Consider the following 16,940-nt stretch of genomic DNA (forward strand, 5'->3'; position numbering starts at 1 on the left):
AGTATAGTCCATATGTCATGTAAATACTCATTCTTAGTGTTCATGTAATTCACTTCTTACTTGTCAAATTACCTAAAAATAGTGGCATTTTGTGCGTTTTGAAAGATACATAATGGGCAAATTCCAAAATGTTTTGAGAAATTGGAGAAGTTCATAATTTGTTATTTTATTTACTTGCGTTATTTATTTTATTTTATATATTTATTTATTTTAATATTATATTTTATTGACATTTATATTTTCGTTGTGTTCCTCAAATTCATAATACATGTAATTTTTTTTCTTTGTTATTTTTTATTAATCATCATCGAGATGTTGACAAATATAATTTTTAAAATTATCATAAAATATATTTTAACATAAATAAAATTGTCTTCAATCTTAACCTATATTAATGATAAGATGTATTTTAATTTATGATTTATACATTTTGTCCATATGATATCACCATTATTTCTGTTATTTTTCTGTTGATTATTTTATAAAGATGATTTGAATTGTGAAGAAAGAATTAGTATACCATTATTATTGCTTGTCATAGTGATAGTACAAATAATAACCGTATTATGTCTTTTTCTCTCTCTCTTTTCTTAATTAAAGTCAATAAGACTATTTCTCCAATTAGAAGGAATGATTTTCAACCCATAAATTCGCTACAAATAAATAAATAAATAAATAAATATATATATATATATCAAATTACTCATATTTACCAAATCTTAACGTTGCAAACAAGTTCTTGGAAACTTCACAGTACCTAATCTCTCGGACCAATTTCCCCCAAGTCATATAAATTATTAGCAGCCAGCCAGCCATGTCCCACAATTTACATAATTGAACGGAATAAATTTTAAAAATACTTAATTCTTACCCGGCGGCTCTGAAAATTTTCCCAAAATTTAGGTCCCATCCTTCTTAGATCTAAGATTATTTTATTTGCAAATAGGCCCTCATGCATTTATTACCACGCAAATTGACATGATCAAGAAGAAGAACGTTCTATATTTTCTTCACAATGTAAATCAATTGTTAGCTTCTTTGATTTACCAATTTTCGATTTTTTTACTTTTTTACCAACTAATTTGAACTTTATAGATTATTTAGATAACATATTGATAATAAAATTAGTAGTTCGTGTACATTTTATCAAATAAATATTATAGGGTTTCTTAACTTTTCTAATATGTCAAATACTGTCTAAAGATGATATTTCTTTGGGTTCACTATTCTTTCTTGGATATGATTCTAATTTTTTAGTTTTGTATTAATGTTCGTTTAGACTTTATGGACTCTTGTATCATATTAGAAATAGGAGGTTTCATCCCAAAACCAATTTACAATTAAAGAAAGTATCTCATGTATCTCATCAATACTAAAGCTCCTTTGATTTTTCCAACGTTGAAAAACGTTTTTGGTTCTTAAACTTTTATTTGTAACGATTTAGTCTTTCAACTTTAGTATGTAACAATTTAATGATTGCACTTTTAAATTTGTAATATAATTTATTCGTTCACACATAATTTTTCTCAAAATTAGATGTCAATTTTTAATGTTTTATGATGTAGACTTTATATTTTATAAAAATATTGAGTCTCCAATTAATTTATTAATCTTATTTATGCAAGAAAAATCTCGTTAAATCTTATCCCTAATTTTTAGGATAAGGACTAAATTATTACAAAATTAAAATATAAGGACTAAATGACTAAATTGTTTCATAGTAAAATTTAGGGACTAAATTGTTATAAAATTAAAAGTATATAAAACAAACTAAAGTTCAAGGAGTAAATTGGTAATTCTATAAAAGTCTATGAATTAAAAGTGATTTTTAACGTTTTCAATTATATTTGAGAGTGATTACAAAATGTAAAATCACTTTTATCTTGTTTATAATAATTCTGAAACACTCTAAATCAGTTTAATTTCTAATACTATTAATATGAATTTTGAGTAATTAAAAATATATTTTTAATGATTTTAAAAATAATAAAAATAATTTTAAGCGTTTTAAAATTACTTATAATATCCTATTTACCATCATCTTTGACCGAGTATAATGTTAGTCAAACTCAACAGTAAGAAGTTTCTCCCATGTCACCACCTTCACGGTCCCTCAAAAACGTGCGAAAGTAAAGATTCAAATTCAAAGTCGCCAACTTCCCCTTCTATAAATTCGCAACTAATCCAATCCATTTCATCCCCAAAACAAAACATTTCCGTTTTTTCAAAAGAAAAATTCTGTCTTTTGTCTCTGTCGCCGGCAACCGAAATCTGTTGGGTTTTAGTTCAGCCATGGAGGCGAAAATGGCTACACCAAGAGGAGTAGCAATGAAAAGAGTAACAATGTTGAGAAACGGAACAAAGAAAACAAAATGGTATTGGAAATTGAAATTCGGAATCCGATTAAAAGCCATTAGATCCGCCATTTCTTCTTCTCTACACAACCAACGCCGCCGTCTCACATGTTCCACCGCCATCCCCACCAACACTCCGGTAAACGGCATCGTTTCACCATTAGTAGTACACCAATCCAGATCCTCCTCCAAGAAAAACGAACTCCGTTTAGCCAAACCCCTCGCTTCCCTCCTCCGTATGCCACTCCGCGCCGCCGATTTCATCGATTTCGGCAACCACATGACTCCCACACTCTCCCCTCGTGAAAACATTTCCGCCGTCTGGCGTGACCTCCACGGCGCCTCCGACTGGGACGGCCTCGTCGACCCTCTCCACCCTTTCCTCCGCCGTGAAATCGTCAAATACGGCGAATTCGCTCAAGCAACTTACGACGCTTTTGACTTCGACCCACTTTCTGAATTCTGCGGTAGTTGCAGATACAACCGCCACAAACTCTTCAACGAATTGGGTTTAGCTCAAAACGGCTACAAAGTTACAAAATACATCTACGCGTTGTCCCCTGTTGACGGCCCTGATTGGTTCGAAAGCTCCAAAATCGGCGAAGTCTGGAGCCGGGATTCGAATTGGATGGGATTTGTCGCCGTTAGCACCGATGAAGAAAGTGACAGAATCGGGCGGAGAGATATCCTCGTTGCTTGGAGAGGGACGGTTACACCGACGGAATGGTATATCGATTTAAAAACCAAGTTGAAGAAAATCGACCGGAGCGACAAGAAAGTGAAAGTCCAACGTGGGTTTTTAACAATTTACAAATCCAAAGACGAGGAATCAAAATTCAACAAAACCAGCGCATCGGAGCAAGTAATGGAAGAGTTAAACAGACTAATAAATTTCTTCAAAGAAAAAGGCGACAGAGAAATCAGTTTAACCATAACAGGGCACAGTCTCGGCGGTGCTCTGTCTCTGTTAACAGCGTACGAAGCAGGGGTTTTATTCCCGACGGGCGTACACATCAGCGTGGTGTCATTCGGAGCTCCGAGAGTTGGGAATTTAACGTTTAGAGAGAAATTAAACGAAATGGGAGTGAAAACGCTACGTGTAGTGATCGGACAAGACATTGTTCCAAAACTTCCGGGTTTGTTTGTGAATTCGATAGTGAACAAGTTGAGCTTGGTGACGGGGAAGTTGAATTGGGTGTATCGACATGTGGGGAAGGAATTGAGGATGGATATGTATATGTCGCCGTATTTGAAGAGGGAATCCGACATGACGGGGAGTCATAATTTGGAGATATATTTGCATTTGGTAGATGGGTTTGTTAGTAGGAAAGGGAAATTTAGGTGGAATTCGAGAAGGGATGTGGCGTTGGTGAACAAAGGGAGTGATATGCTTGTGGAAGAATTGAGAATTCCTCAGTTTTGGTATCAATTGCCACATAAAGGATTGATTAAGAATAGGTTTGGGAGATGGGTTAAGCCTGGGAGAAACCCTGAAGATATTCCTTCACCATTTTCTCAACCTTCCCATGTTTGAGATTATTCCTCCTTCTTTATTTATTTATTGTTTACCCCCTTTTTTTTTAAATGATTTTGTGAATTGGATCAATTGATGTAGATGATTTGATTAATTCTTTTTTTTAAGAGGAAGTTTGGAATGATATGGATGAGTCATTTTCGCAAATTTTAGTTCGGAGGAAGATTCTTGAATCTCAATTAACTATATAACCTAATTGGTTTACATATATAAACTCTCGATTAAAATATTCAAGGATTCGAACCTCTCAACTTAACTCTAAGTTATAGAAACGATATACAAGATGTAGGCCTCCTAAAAAAGGATGTATGTAAGGTTATTAGTTGGAGAGATGATCTTAAGCTAATGAATATATATAGATCTAAAGGCATAAATCAAAGTTCTTCTAATTTTTTTTTACATATATAGAAATATTTATTTTCATTATCCGGACTTTTCGTCTAATATTGAATTAATATAGTTTGAGAAAGACGAATTAATGAGACCATTGAAGTTTGTATGATGACTATATCTTTATATATAATTATTAAGCAAAACATACGCTTTTTCTTTCATTAATGCGTTTCGACCATCTAATTGGAGAGGGTGGGAGATTTAAATGAGTGACTTGTGAGCAAAGTAAATGATAGGAAGAGGAGTTTAAGGACTTTTGTTTAGGCTATGAAAGGGAAAAAGAAAAAGGTAAAGAAATGTTAACAATGAAAAGGTTTAACTGAAAAAATTTGATAGTTTGAGATTTAGGGTTATATCGACTACGGTAAAAGGAAAATTTTTGTAATATTTTTTTCTTAAACAGAATAATTTCAGTGCATTTAGATTCTTTCCAATATAATTCCTGATTGCTTTTTAATTATTTATTTTTATCAATTTTGGATATAGATTTTGAATGTTTTTAATGACTATTTAGGGATATAGAAATTGATCTATTTTTTCTTTTACTTTCTCTTTCGTACATCTGTGTAAAATTACAATCTTATCAAGTAATTTTTTAGAGTAAATATCAATTTATATTCTTCAATTTTTTGTTATATCAATTTCAACCTTCAATCTTAGGCCAAACACATTTAGTGCTTCTTGTCAATTCCAATACCATATCTCTAGAGGAAGGTCGCTCAGTAGTAACATTTACTTCAACTTCACAGTCAAGACATTTATTAACAAGAGCAAGAGAGAAAATAAACAAATGCTGCCTTATATGAACCCTTTTAAAATTAGGACTGGAAGGCTTGTCTAAGTCTCTTGGAAGATTAGCAATAAATTCATTAACAATTTGAGGATAAAAGGGACCAACATTCAACATTGTTTCCACCAAACTAGCCTTTACAATTAGACCCATGATCTCAATGCATTCCTGAGTACTCTTAAACAATTCCTACTCTTCAACAATCAACTGATTAGTAATGAATTTCCACATACTAACAGCTTCCATAGAATGGAATGAAACGCCATCTAAAGGTACAACAGGTTAAGCAGAAGAGTCCCTTTTTTTCACTCCTGCTTTTGAGGTTTTTCTGGTAGTAGGACCATAGGTAGGAAGGGCATCATCAAGGCTGCTCTCAAGACCCCAGTCCTTAGACAAAACAATGATAAGCCTCCAATTGTATTGCAGTATCAAAGAAAGAAGAATAAGGGTAATATGGGAAAAGTGGAAGTTACGTCGGTTAAAGAGGTTGGGGACCACAGCTAAGTGACTTTAGATTTGGTTGGGAGAAGTTCTCATTTAAAAGAAAAAGGAAGTGGAAAGAGGAGGCATTGAAGAACTGAATATCTTAGGTAAGGGAAGTGAGCTCTCATGTGTAGGAGTTCGGGTTAGATTGATCGTGTAGAAGCAACAGAGGAGTACTGCTCATCGTCTACTTCATCTACTAGGCGATCGTGTAGAAGGGTTTCGGCGATCGTGTAGTAGTTATAAGCGATTGTGTAGTAATTGTAAGCGATCGTGTAGTAAGTGTAAGAAATCGTGTAGAAGATAGAGCAATAGTGTAGTAAGTATAAGCGATCGTGTAGTTGTTGCCTGTCTGTCATCGTTTAGCAAAGTATATGTAAATCGTTTAGCTGTTTTGATATACGACCGAGTAATCACACTTTATCAATAAATACATTTTAAACGATCAGTTTCCTATCAAATTGGTATCAGAGCAACAATTTGGGCAAGCATGGCTAAAAAATGATTTGAAGAAAAGTTGGAGTTGCTAGACCAGGAGATCTCTGGACTCAGAGTCGAAATGTAGAAATTACCAACCATAGAGGAGAATTTAGCGTCGTTAGAAAAAAGTATTGAACGATTGGAATTGCAAGCAGAGAAACATCAAGAAATGCTCACTTCGTATGTTACAGAAATGGCAAAGGGAAAAACAAAAGTGATGGAAGAGATGGAAGGATCGAACAACAATAATGTTTGTAGAACGAATATTTCAGTTAAAGCAGCGGGTGAAGAAGCAACTTGCGATTGAAGCAAATTCAAGAAAGTCAAGATGCCGATATTTAGCAGAAGTGAGCCAGATGCAGGCTATTCAGAGCAGATCACTATTTTCAAATTCATAAACTGATGGAATTCAAGAAGATGACGGTGGCGGTTGTGAGTTTCGACGGTGCCGCGTTAGACTTGTACCGATCTAAGGAAGGTAGGGAGTCGTTCAAAGATTGGGAAGATCTGAAGCGAAGACTGTTAGTTCGATTCCAATCTTTAAGAGAGGGATCGATTTGTGGTAGATTCTTGGTTATCAAATAAGAAACCACTGTAGAAGCATATCGAAATCTGTTTGATAAATTGGTGGCGCCAGTACCACACCTACCGAACGAAGTGTTGGAAGAGACATTCATGAACGGTTTAGGACCATGGATAAAAGCTGAGGTCGAATGTTGGGAACCGTCGGAGCTAGCGCAAATGATGTCGTTAGCACAACGTGTTGAAGATAGAGAGAATGCATGGGTCGAAGTGGGTCGGGCGCGAATGTTCGGAGGTAAGATTCAAAACTCGAATTCTTCGAAATTTAATATTGAAAATGTGAGTAAATCGGGAAGTAGTAGTGATATGAAAGAAAGAGGGAAGTCAGGAGAGATATTTCCGATGAGGACAATTACATTGCAAGGTGTGTCGACTAACGATAACTGGAGAGAAACTTCGACAAGGAGGTGAACAGACGCTGAATTCCAGACGAAGAGAGAGAAAAGACTTTGTTTTCGATGCGATGAAAAATATACCGTGGGATATCGGTGCAAAAGGCATGAACTTAGAGAACTTAGGCTACTTGTTGTGCATGCATCCGGTGAAGAATTGGAATTGCACGAAGAAGACGAAATGAGAGAGGAGACGCTGGAATTGAACATGTTAACCGTGAATGAAGAAGTCTCGCCGATTGTGGAACTCTCTGTGAATTCGGTTGTTGGTTTGACGAATCCTCGAACAATGAAGATTAAAGGGGGATCAAAGGGGAACTATGGTAATACTGGTTGACTGTGGAGCTACCCATAACTTCATATCAGAAGGAATAGCAAATCATTTGGAGTTGGAATTCATAGAAACGAAAAATTACAGGGTAGTTTTGGGATCGAGAGTCGTGGTGTAAGGTAAGGGAGTATGTAAGAATGTGAAAATGATGATAGGAGAATGGAATGTGAATGATAGCTTCCTGCCATTAGAGCTAGCAAGTGTAGATGTGATTTTGGGGATACAGTGGCTACACTCTTTGGGAAAAACAGAGGTCGATTGGCAGAATTTAACAATGAATTTTGTTTATGAGGGTCGAAAAGTTACCTTGCAGGGTGATCCAAGTATGACGAAAGCAAGAATTAATCTGAAATGTATGGTGAAGACTTGGGCAACTAAAGATCAAGGTTTTTTGGTTGAATGTAGAATGATGGACGGAGGTAAATTTGTGGCGGAGCAATACGGAAGTGAGGAAATCGACACAATACCAGAATCTTTATCAACCTTGTTAACTAAGTTTAAGGATGTATTTGAATGGCTAGAGGAACTGCCTCCTCGTCGAAGTATAGAGCACCATATGCACTTGAAGGAAGGAACCAGCCCAATAAATGTTCAACCATACCGATATGTGTATCACCAGAAGACAGAGATGGAGAAATTGGTTGAGGAAATGTTGGATTTGGGCATCATTAGACCAAGTACCAGTCCCTACTCAAGCCCTATTCTACTGGTTAGAAAGAAGGATGGAGGGTGAAAATTTTGTGTGGATTACCATGCTCTCAACACTACCACCATTCCAGACAAATTCCTGATTCCAATGGTGGAAGAGCTTTTTGATGAATTGAATGGAGCTACTTTATTCTCTAAGCTGGACTTGAAGTCGGGTTACCATCAAAACAGGATGAACTCGAGGGATGTGGAGAAGACTGCCTTCGGGACACATGAAGGACATTATGTATTCATGGTAATGCCTTTTGGTTTAACCAATGCACCTTCCACATTGCAGGCACTGATGAATACCATATTCAAGCCTTACTTACATCATTTTGTGTTAGTATTCTTTGATGATATACTAGTGTATAATAGAAGTCTAGAGGAACATTTGTAGCATCTAGAGGTGGTACTATCAGTGTTAAGGGAGAATGAGCTTGATGCTAATAGGAAGAAATGTCGATTTGCAAAGGATGGAGTGGAGTATTTAGGGCATATCATTTCAAAGCAAGGAGTAGAGGTAGATCCGGAGAAGGTGCGGGCCGTCCAAAGGTGGCAACCTTACTTGTTGGAAAGACGATTTGTCATTAAAATTGATCCAAAAGCATTGAAGTTTTTGCTTGAGCAGAGGACGATACAACCGCAACATTAAAAATGGGTTGCTAAATTGCTTGGTTATGATTTTGAAGTAGTTTATCGTCCAGGATTGGAGAATGGAGCCGCGGATGTGTTGTCCATAGTGGATTTGGAGACTCAGTTGGCTTAGTTGTCGGCTCCTACTATGATCGATATGGCTATAATTCAGAAGGAAATAGAGCAGGATCATCGGTTACAACGAATCAAGGGCTGTGTACTACGAAGGAGGACGAAGTACAAGATTTTTCTCTCCATCGGGGCGTGCTGAAACACAAAGGGAGGTTAGTACTTTCAAGTACTTCGTCTTTGATACCTACTATCATGCATACATATCATGACTCTATTTTTGGTGGTCATTCGAGATTTCTGAGAACATATAAAATAGTATCAGGGGAATTGTATTGGGAAGGGATGAAGAGAGCTGTTAAGGAATATGTGGAAGAAGGTGTGGTCTGCTAGAAGAACAAATCTTTAGCATTGTATCTAGTAGGGCTGTTAATGTCGCTCTCTATTCTTAATGTTGTATGGGTTGACATATTGATGGATTTTATTGAAGGCTTACCCAAAGCCAAAGGGTATGATGTGATCTTAGTAGTAGTGGACAGATTGAGCAAGTATGCTCATTTCTTGGCCTTAAAACATCCTCTGAATGCTTGTGTTGTAGCAGATGTATTTTGTAGAAAATGGTGAAGTTGCACGAGTGCCGAAGTCTATTGTCTCGGACCGAGACAAGGTGTTTGTGAGCCACTTCTGGCAAGAATTGTTTAGGTTTTCGGGTACCAAGCTTCATCGCAGCATAGCATATCATCCTTATTTGGATGGTTAGATAGAGGTGGTGAATCGCAGCGTAGAAATGTACTTGAGGTGTTTCTGTAGGGAGCGTCCAAAAGAGTGGATTATTTGGTTGCATTGGGCAGAGTACTGGTATAATACTACGTATAATGTCTCCACTAGTTTTTCCCCTTTTCAAATTGTTTATGGACGCCTTCCTCCAGTGTTGATCTATTATGGGGATGATTGCACTTCGAATGCAACATTGGACCGACAGATGCGAGACAGGGATGTTGCCTTGCGTGTACTTAAGGAGCATTTGAGGGTTGCTCAAGAGAAAATGAAGAAATTTTCAGATAAGAAGAGAATGGATGTAGAATTTCAAATCAGAGAGTGGGTATGGCTGAAGCTGCGTCCCTATCGCCAGATCTCAATACGACAAAAACGATATATCAAATTGTCCCCCAAGTATTATGGCCCATATCAAGTTATTGATAGGGTGGGATCGGTAGCTTACAAATTGGAGCTTCCATAAACAGTGTCAATCCATCCAGTTTTCCATGTTTCACAACTCAAAAAGGTGATTGGACAACCAGAAGGAAATTCATCAGTAGATCCTTTAGTCAATGAAAACCATACCTGGTTACCTAAACCAGAGGCTGTATTGGGCTCTTAGCCTCAGTTGTCTCATCGGGGGTGTGAGGTTTATGTGAAATGGAAAGGGCTGTCGGAGCATGAGGCGACTTGGGAGGTGTTGCATGATTTTCAGAATCAGTTTTTAGAATTTTACCTTAAGGACAAGGTAAAGGTGAAGGGGGGAGGTAATGATAGGCCTCCGATTGTACTGCAGTATCAAAGAAGGAAGAATAAGGGTAATATGGGAAAAGTGGAAGTTGCGGCGGTTAAAGAGGTTGGGGACCACAGTTAAGTGACTTTCAATTCGGTTGATTTAAAAGAAGAGGGAAGGGGAAAGAGGAGGCGTTGAAGGACTGAATATCTTGGGTGAGGGAAGTGAGCTCTCGTGTGTGGGAGTTCGGGCTGCATTAATCGTGTAGAAGCAGCAGAGGAGTACTGCTCATCGTCTACTTCATCTACTAGGGGATCGTGTAGAAGGGTCCCGACGATCGTGTAGTAATTGTAAGCGATCGTGTAGAAGATAGAGCGATCATGTAGTAAGTGTAAGCGATCGTGTAGTGGTTGCTTGTCTATCATCGTTTAGTAAAGTATATGTAGATCATTTAGTTGTTTTGATATATGACTGAGTAATCATACTTTATCAATAAATACATTTTAAACGATCAGTTTCCTATCAAACTGACACATGCTTTTCATCTTGAGAATTGTCCTCTACAGAAGCATGACCAGATGTTTCCAAAGACTTTCCTACATTTTTTGTAACAATTTTCTTCTGTCTGTCAAACATTCTTTTTAAAGGAACATTATCATCAGAGCAAATCTCAGTAGGACATACTAGGGAATCGTTCTTCAAGGTAGCAACCACTTTAGTAATTTTGTGAACATTAGGAGATGCATCTTTAACTATTTCAGCATCAAGATTATCACTAGAACTCTAAGAGATATCAGACTCCCGAACATTTTTAGACTCAGACTGACTGACATGCATATGAGAAGACAGAGGGAGATTTTCATTCAAACAAACAGTCTCAACATTGTCAACTTTAGTGGTTCCATCATTTCTAGAGACATGAACATTTGGGAAGACTAGTACAGGGCTCTTGAGAACTGCTTGCAACATTAACATTGTCAGTGACCCTAGTCCCATCTATTTGAGCAGACGAAGCGATTTTAGATGCATGACTTGATTTTTCAACAACCTGACTATCTTTCTTACGACCAATATCAAATATTCCCAGACTACTATCAGAAGGATTCTCAGAGTTCGGAACAATTTCAATACCTTCACTAGCCAGGCCAGTCATGTTTAACGAGGTCGTGTTCAAGTTATGACTTCGAGATTCAGTAGATTCTGAACCATTAGAAGGTTTACGTTTGGTAGTTTTAGAAGAACTGGACAAACCTCTAGAGGAACCAGAAAGACCACGCATGTGAATACCATAGGCATTACGATCCTTCGACAAATTTCTTACGATTCGCCTTCTCTTTGTAACGCACCATGGTAGACTCCTAATTGTGAAACTCCTCGCTAAATATTCACCATTTCAAAGCAGGAAACACATGGAGACGGTTGAGCAAAGAGGTTGAACTCAACAACGTGGAATGGAAGTTGAACCAGCACGAAGAGAGTGTTTGCAAATTCAAATGTTAACTACCAGTACCACACAACACCAAACAAAATTAAAGGGTAATTAAATGCAAACTTAACTGTCCCACAGTGGGCTGCTTTAATATTCTGGATAGCTTTTTCAACTTGAGCCTGATGCATAAGCCTATATAGCTAACTGCTAAAGGCAAAGGCCCAAAGCTTTGATTCATCGCATTTTAGTGAAGATGTCAACAATTTGTTTTTCAGAACTAACATGCTCAAGGGTAATTTGCTTGCTCCCAACAAGTTCTCGAATGAAACGATGGCAGATATCTATGTGCTTTGTCTTGCTATGTTGGATTGGATCTTTGGACATATTTATGGTATCAAGGTTGTCACAGTAAACAATCATAACATCTTGTGCAACATCATACTCCTGTAACATTCGTTGCATTTAGAGTAATCGTGTGCACCCACTCCCCACTGCAATATATTCCGCTTCAATTGTAGACAAGGAGCTACTATTTTGTTTCTTGCTAAATATGAGATCAGATTATTTCCAAGAAAGAAACATCCTTTTGAGGTACTTTTTCTCTTCTAAACTACGATCCCAGTCAGCATCACAATAACCCACCGAGGAGTTGTTTATATCAAAGGAATACAAAAGGTCGTATTCACAAGTGTCATTAATATATTTGATTATTTTCTTTAAATTAAGCAAGTGACTTGCCTTTGGACAAAATTGATATCTTGCATAGATCCCTTCACAAAATGCTATGTCACACTTGCTGGGAATGAGATATAATAAACTCCTAATTAGACTTCGATAGAGACACTCATCGACTTTTGGACCATCAGAGTCTTTTGACACTTTTACATGAATAAGGGCAGGAGTGCGTTTTAGAGAAGCTTTCTCATGACCAAACTTTTTTAACTATGTACTTGGCATATTTACTTGGAGATATGAATATTTTGTCTTTAATTTGTTTGATCTGAAAACTCAAAGAATAGGTTAACTCACAAATCATGCTCATCTTGAATTCATTTTTAAGTTGTTGAAAAAAATGATCCACCATTTATTGAAACAGCCCCCCAAAAACAATATCATCAACATAAATGTGAGCTATAACAAACCGTCTCTGTGATTTCTTACTGAACAAGGTCTTGTCAATACCACCTCTTGGATAACCATTCTTTATAAGAAATTTTGTAAGACACTCATTTTGGGATTTGTTCGCCTCATGATTTTGATTCTAAACATGTTTAAAATGATGGAGGAGAATGGTGATGAATCAACTTGATGAATGGAGATGGATGAAAAAGTGATTTCTCTCTAGATAAGAGAAGCAGGCGATGCGTTGGTAGTGGATGCATGCACATCTTGTGAATGCGTACAACTTCTCTTAAGTCAGATCCAAGTATAAATCTAAATTAAGTTTCCTGGTAAGTCCAAGGTCAAACGCAGGGACTCTAGAATGCTTCTAACGTAGACCTTGTTTTTGGACTAATACAGATATTTCCTAATTAACTTGAGAAATGTTGGTTATTTACACTGAGCTAATGGCACACATGCAAGAAGAAATAGGAGTTCAACGAGAAAGGAATTTATGGATGAATGGTTCTAAGTGTAAGTGGTATGCGTTGATTTCCTGGCAAGTTTAGCAAGCTTATGTGGGCGCAATGGAGATGAGATGAAGATGATGCATATGCTTGTTTACAATCTAAATGTATGTGCTATGGGTTGGAAATTCTATTCTTTAGTTCATGCTAAATTCAACATCTCTCGATGCAAAAGCCACATGTAATCCTATCTCTAGGGTGTATGTATTGGTCATAAAGAATAGGAAAAAATGTGAGCAACTCTATCTCTAGATTTATTTCACGCCCTGGCTTAATGCGTTCAATAGTTAAATTGCTCTCTCGAGTGACTTAACTAGTTAGTTACTTTAATCAATTGATCAAGGAGACTTAAGCAACAAATTTTATGCTGTCATTAAGTCGGAAAATTTCACAAACACATGTAATTTTGAAGGTAAATAGATGAAGAAGTGATAAATGACCCAAGATAAGATTGAATTAAAAATAAGCAGTATTTATACAAAAAATCTCAGCTTAATGAACTGAAATGGTGAATGAAAATGAAGTGTGAAAAGTAGAAGTCAAGTTGTAGAGTTCAATCTCTTGTCTTCTTTTGTTTGTTTTTTATGCTTATTACAACCAACATGGTAGAGAAGTTGAAGAATATCTCTCTCTCAAGCTTCTCTCCAACAACATCTCTTGATCAACGATGAAATGGTATCTTCCCTTCTACTTCTTACTTTCAAATGGTAGAGTCTATCTACTGGTGTTGAAAAAAAAAGTTTCTAATTGTCTGACTCTAAAATGTCTAACTGTGATTATGAAGGTGGCTTCTCCTTATATAGGCAAATCTCAACAACTTGGTGATTGGAATTGCATTAAATTCCAAACCCTGGAATAGCCGCCTACCACTTCTTAAATGTTCAGACGCCGTCAGTCAAATGCCCATGCCTGCAAGTAGTGATTTCACAGGAGATGCACGAGCCACTATATCCTTCATGCATCAAATATTCTCAGACGCATACCCCTTACGTTGGCCTTGGCTGGAACACCTAGTAAATTTCTTTGATTTCTGTGTTGAAATGCGTTAGTGAAGCAACTTTTACTTAAAAGGATACTTTTATATGAGTTTACTACATGTATAGAATTTCATGTGTTTTTCTTTCATAATGACTACGTTTATGTTACTAAAGATCCTAATTATTCCAACTTTAAGAGAACAATAATTTATATTTCTACAAGTTATCAAACCTTCAAATTTTGAACAATGATTGTCCTCGAGTATTCCTAAAATAATTTCTTAACATACTCTTATGATCAAAATGCACTAGCTCCATCTTTCATCATGTCCTTTAACTTACAAATGTTTGAGATTGACGTTGGAAAATACATGTTTATTCCCTTTCCCAAAGAAATATATAATCGATTTCTAATACGGCAATCCCTTTCTTCAAAACTCTTTTACTTTCTAAAACATTTCAATCTTTCAAATTCAGTAATGCGTTAGAAGGTTTTCTTGTTACAAAAATTCTCTTGTGCAATTTATTATTTTTCTAGGACTACTCATGCATTGATTCAAGTGACTCACTTTCGTTTTGGTTTGCCCCCACCGGTGTCATGCAGACATCTAACTACGAGTAAGTGCTCTTCACAACTTAACTCTTATCTAAGTATATATGCATTATATTTTTCTTCCTTGGCTTAGATAGCGGAGTTGAGACGCGTTGGTGTTGGTTACTTAACTTCATTTTGGCTTACCCCCACGGGTGTCATTCAGGCATCCAACTATAGGTAAGTGCCATTTCCAATCTTAACTCATATCACTGGGATTTTTCCCTTACGTTGATTGTGAAGTTTGCTTATTACGTCCGAAATTATTAGTAATAAATTTTTTTTTGATAAATTAAGTGAAATTAGGAATATTTTATAACTAAAGAACACATCAACTTGAACCTCCCCCACCCCCTATTTTGGAGATCAGCAAAGTCCTCATTGTTGAAAAAGAACTATAAAAATGCCTTCGAAATTTCAAAAGGAGGTATGAGTTGAGGCTTGTACACATGAGAAATCAAAAATATGTTTCATTCAGTGAGGTTCTATTCTTATATTTCTAACACCTAACTAAACATGTAAGTTATCAAACATTAGTATTATCATTGAGGTATCACATCTCGATGCAAGGCACAAAAGTAGTAAAATAAAGTATAAGAGGAATGCTTAAAGTCAAACGCAAGAATCATAATGATAAATTTCATTCATTGATCAAGAAATTTACATGGAATTCAAAAATTGTGTAAACGCAGAAAAAAGAAATTCAAATAAAATCAAAAGGGCCAACACCCCCAAATTTAACTATGAGGTTGGTACATCATCCCTGGGTTTAGGTGCAGGGTCTTCATCCATGGATCTAAGGGGATTCCTTAAGTGTTGAGGTAGAGGAGGAAGGGCAAACATTCTCATCAAGACTTGGTTGATATACTGCGTTGTAAAGTCAAAGTGGTCTTGGCTCCTTTGCATTTGTTGGCATAGATAATCCCTTAGAACAACATTCTGGCATTGCAGTATTGCCTGTTGCAAATGAAGTGCTTCTTTGACATGGCCAGGGGTCTTATTTGATCTTGGATGAATTGTTTGATTTCATCCATATTGGCTTTGGGAAGAGGTGTGGGTGCATTGGTTTGGAGAGGTTGGGTTTCATACGTCTCCCCAAGTGGGTCTTTAGTGGCTTAGAGGTTACTGGTTCCCATCCCAGTTTGCTCATAGACAGTCATGGGCAGATTAAAGGAAAAAAGTAGGGGTGAGCGGAGAAGAGAAGGCTTAGGGCTTTGCGTTTTGCCAATTTAATCCTTGTGCATTTCATCCTGAGGCGTTGGATCAATTGGGTCATCTGCAGAAGTTAAGGTTAAGGAAGGGAAAGGTAAGTTGAGATCCATGATAATGGTGTCCTCGTACTCTAATGCCAGCTCAGCTTCAGACTCTTGCTTTTCTTGTGAAGGTTTACTGCTGGGCTCATTATCGGAAGGCTCGATGCGTCTTCTTATCGCCACACATTTTGAAGGCTGAGGGTTTGATGCCTTGGGTTTGGAAAATAAATTTGGTTGGTTAGGTGAGCCTCGAAGCAGACCCCTAATCAGCTTGATGTCCATTAAACCCTCAACTTCTTCAAAGTCATCCCCCAAAGGGATGCTCGCGTGTTCACACAACACACATATTAGGCACGGAAATTAAAGTTTCCCACGTGGCTTTCCCTTGACTACTTTGATTTGCTCCATAATGATTTTGCCTCCCTCCCTTGAAACAGTTTCATCATGCATTGTGGGCATGATGTGATTCTTGATCAGATAGAGCCAAGTTGGTGTTTGAGAGAAGATTCCTGGGAGCCATCATCATAATACCCGTTCGAGATATTTGCCAAGAACTCCCAGGTTTAGCCACCACTCTTACTGCACCGTCCAGTTGGTTTGGAGTCGGCTACTCAAGGATGCGATTAACCTCTACGTTAGGGTTGTTTTCTGCATCGAGCACTTCGTTGATAATTCTAGAAGAAAAGCAAACGACTACATCCTTCACCAACGTCGCATCTTTCTTCTCATCAAACTCACTGCCATAGAAGGTGCGAACTAGTTAGGGCCAAATTCTAATTAGGCCTTCGTAGAGCTGACGCCAACCCATTGCGTCGATCGTGTCAGTGATGTACTTTGG

At 37.1% G+C, this 16,940-nt stretch overlaps 1 protein-coding gene across 1 annotated transcript; it reads left to right on the top strand.

Moving 5' to 3' along the window:
* The first annotated feature begins 2,151 nt into the window (after positions 1–2,151).
* On the top strand, positions 2,152–4,035 carry DLAH (alpha/beta-Hydrolases superfamily protein). Its single transcript, XM_039037886.2, has one exon. It carries the CDS (start codon positions 2,293–2,295, stop codon positions 3,886–3,888), a length of 1,596 nt encoding a protein of 531 aa, XP_038893814.2. The 5' UTR covers positions 2,152–2,292; the 3' UTR covers positions 3,889–4,035.
* Positions 4,036–16,940: the final 12,905 nt, after the last annotated feature.

Source organism: Benincasa hispida, chromosome 8 (assembly GCF_027475165.1).
Source record: "Benincasa hispida cultivar pf3 chromosome 8, pf3_genome.v1.1, whole genome shotgun sequence".
NCBI classification, from domain to species: Eukaryota; Viridiplantae; Streptophyta; class Magnoliopsida; order Cucurbitales; family Cucurbitaceae; genus Benincasa; species Benincasa hispida.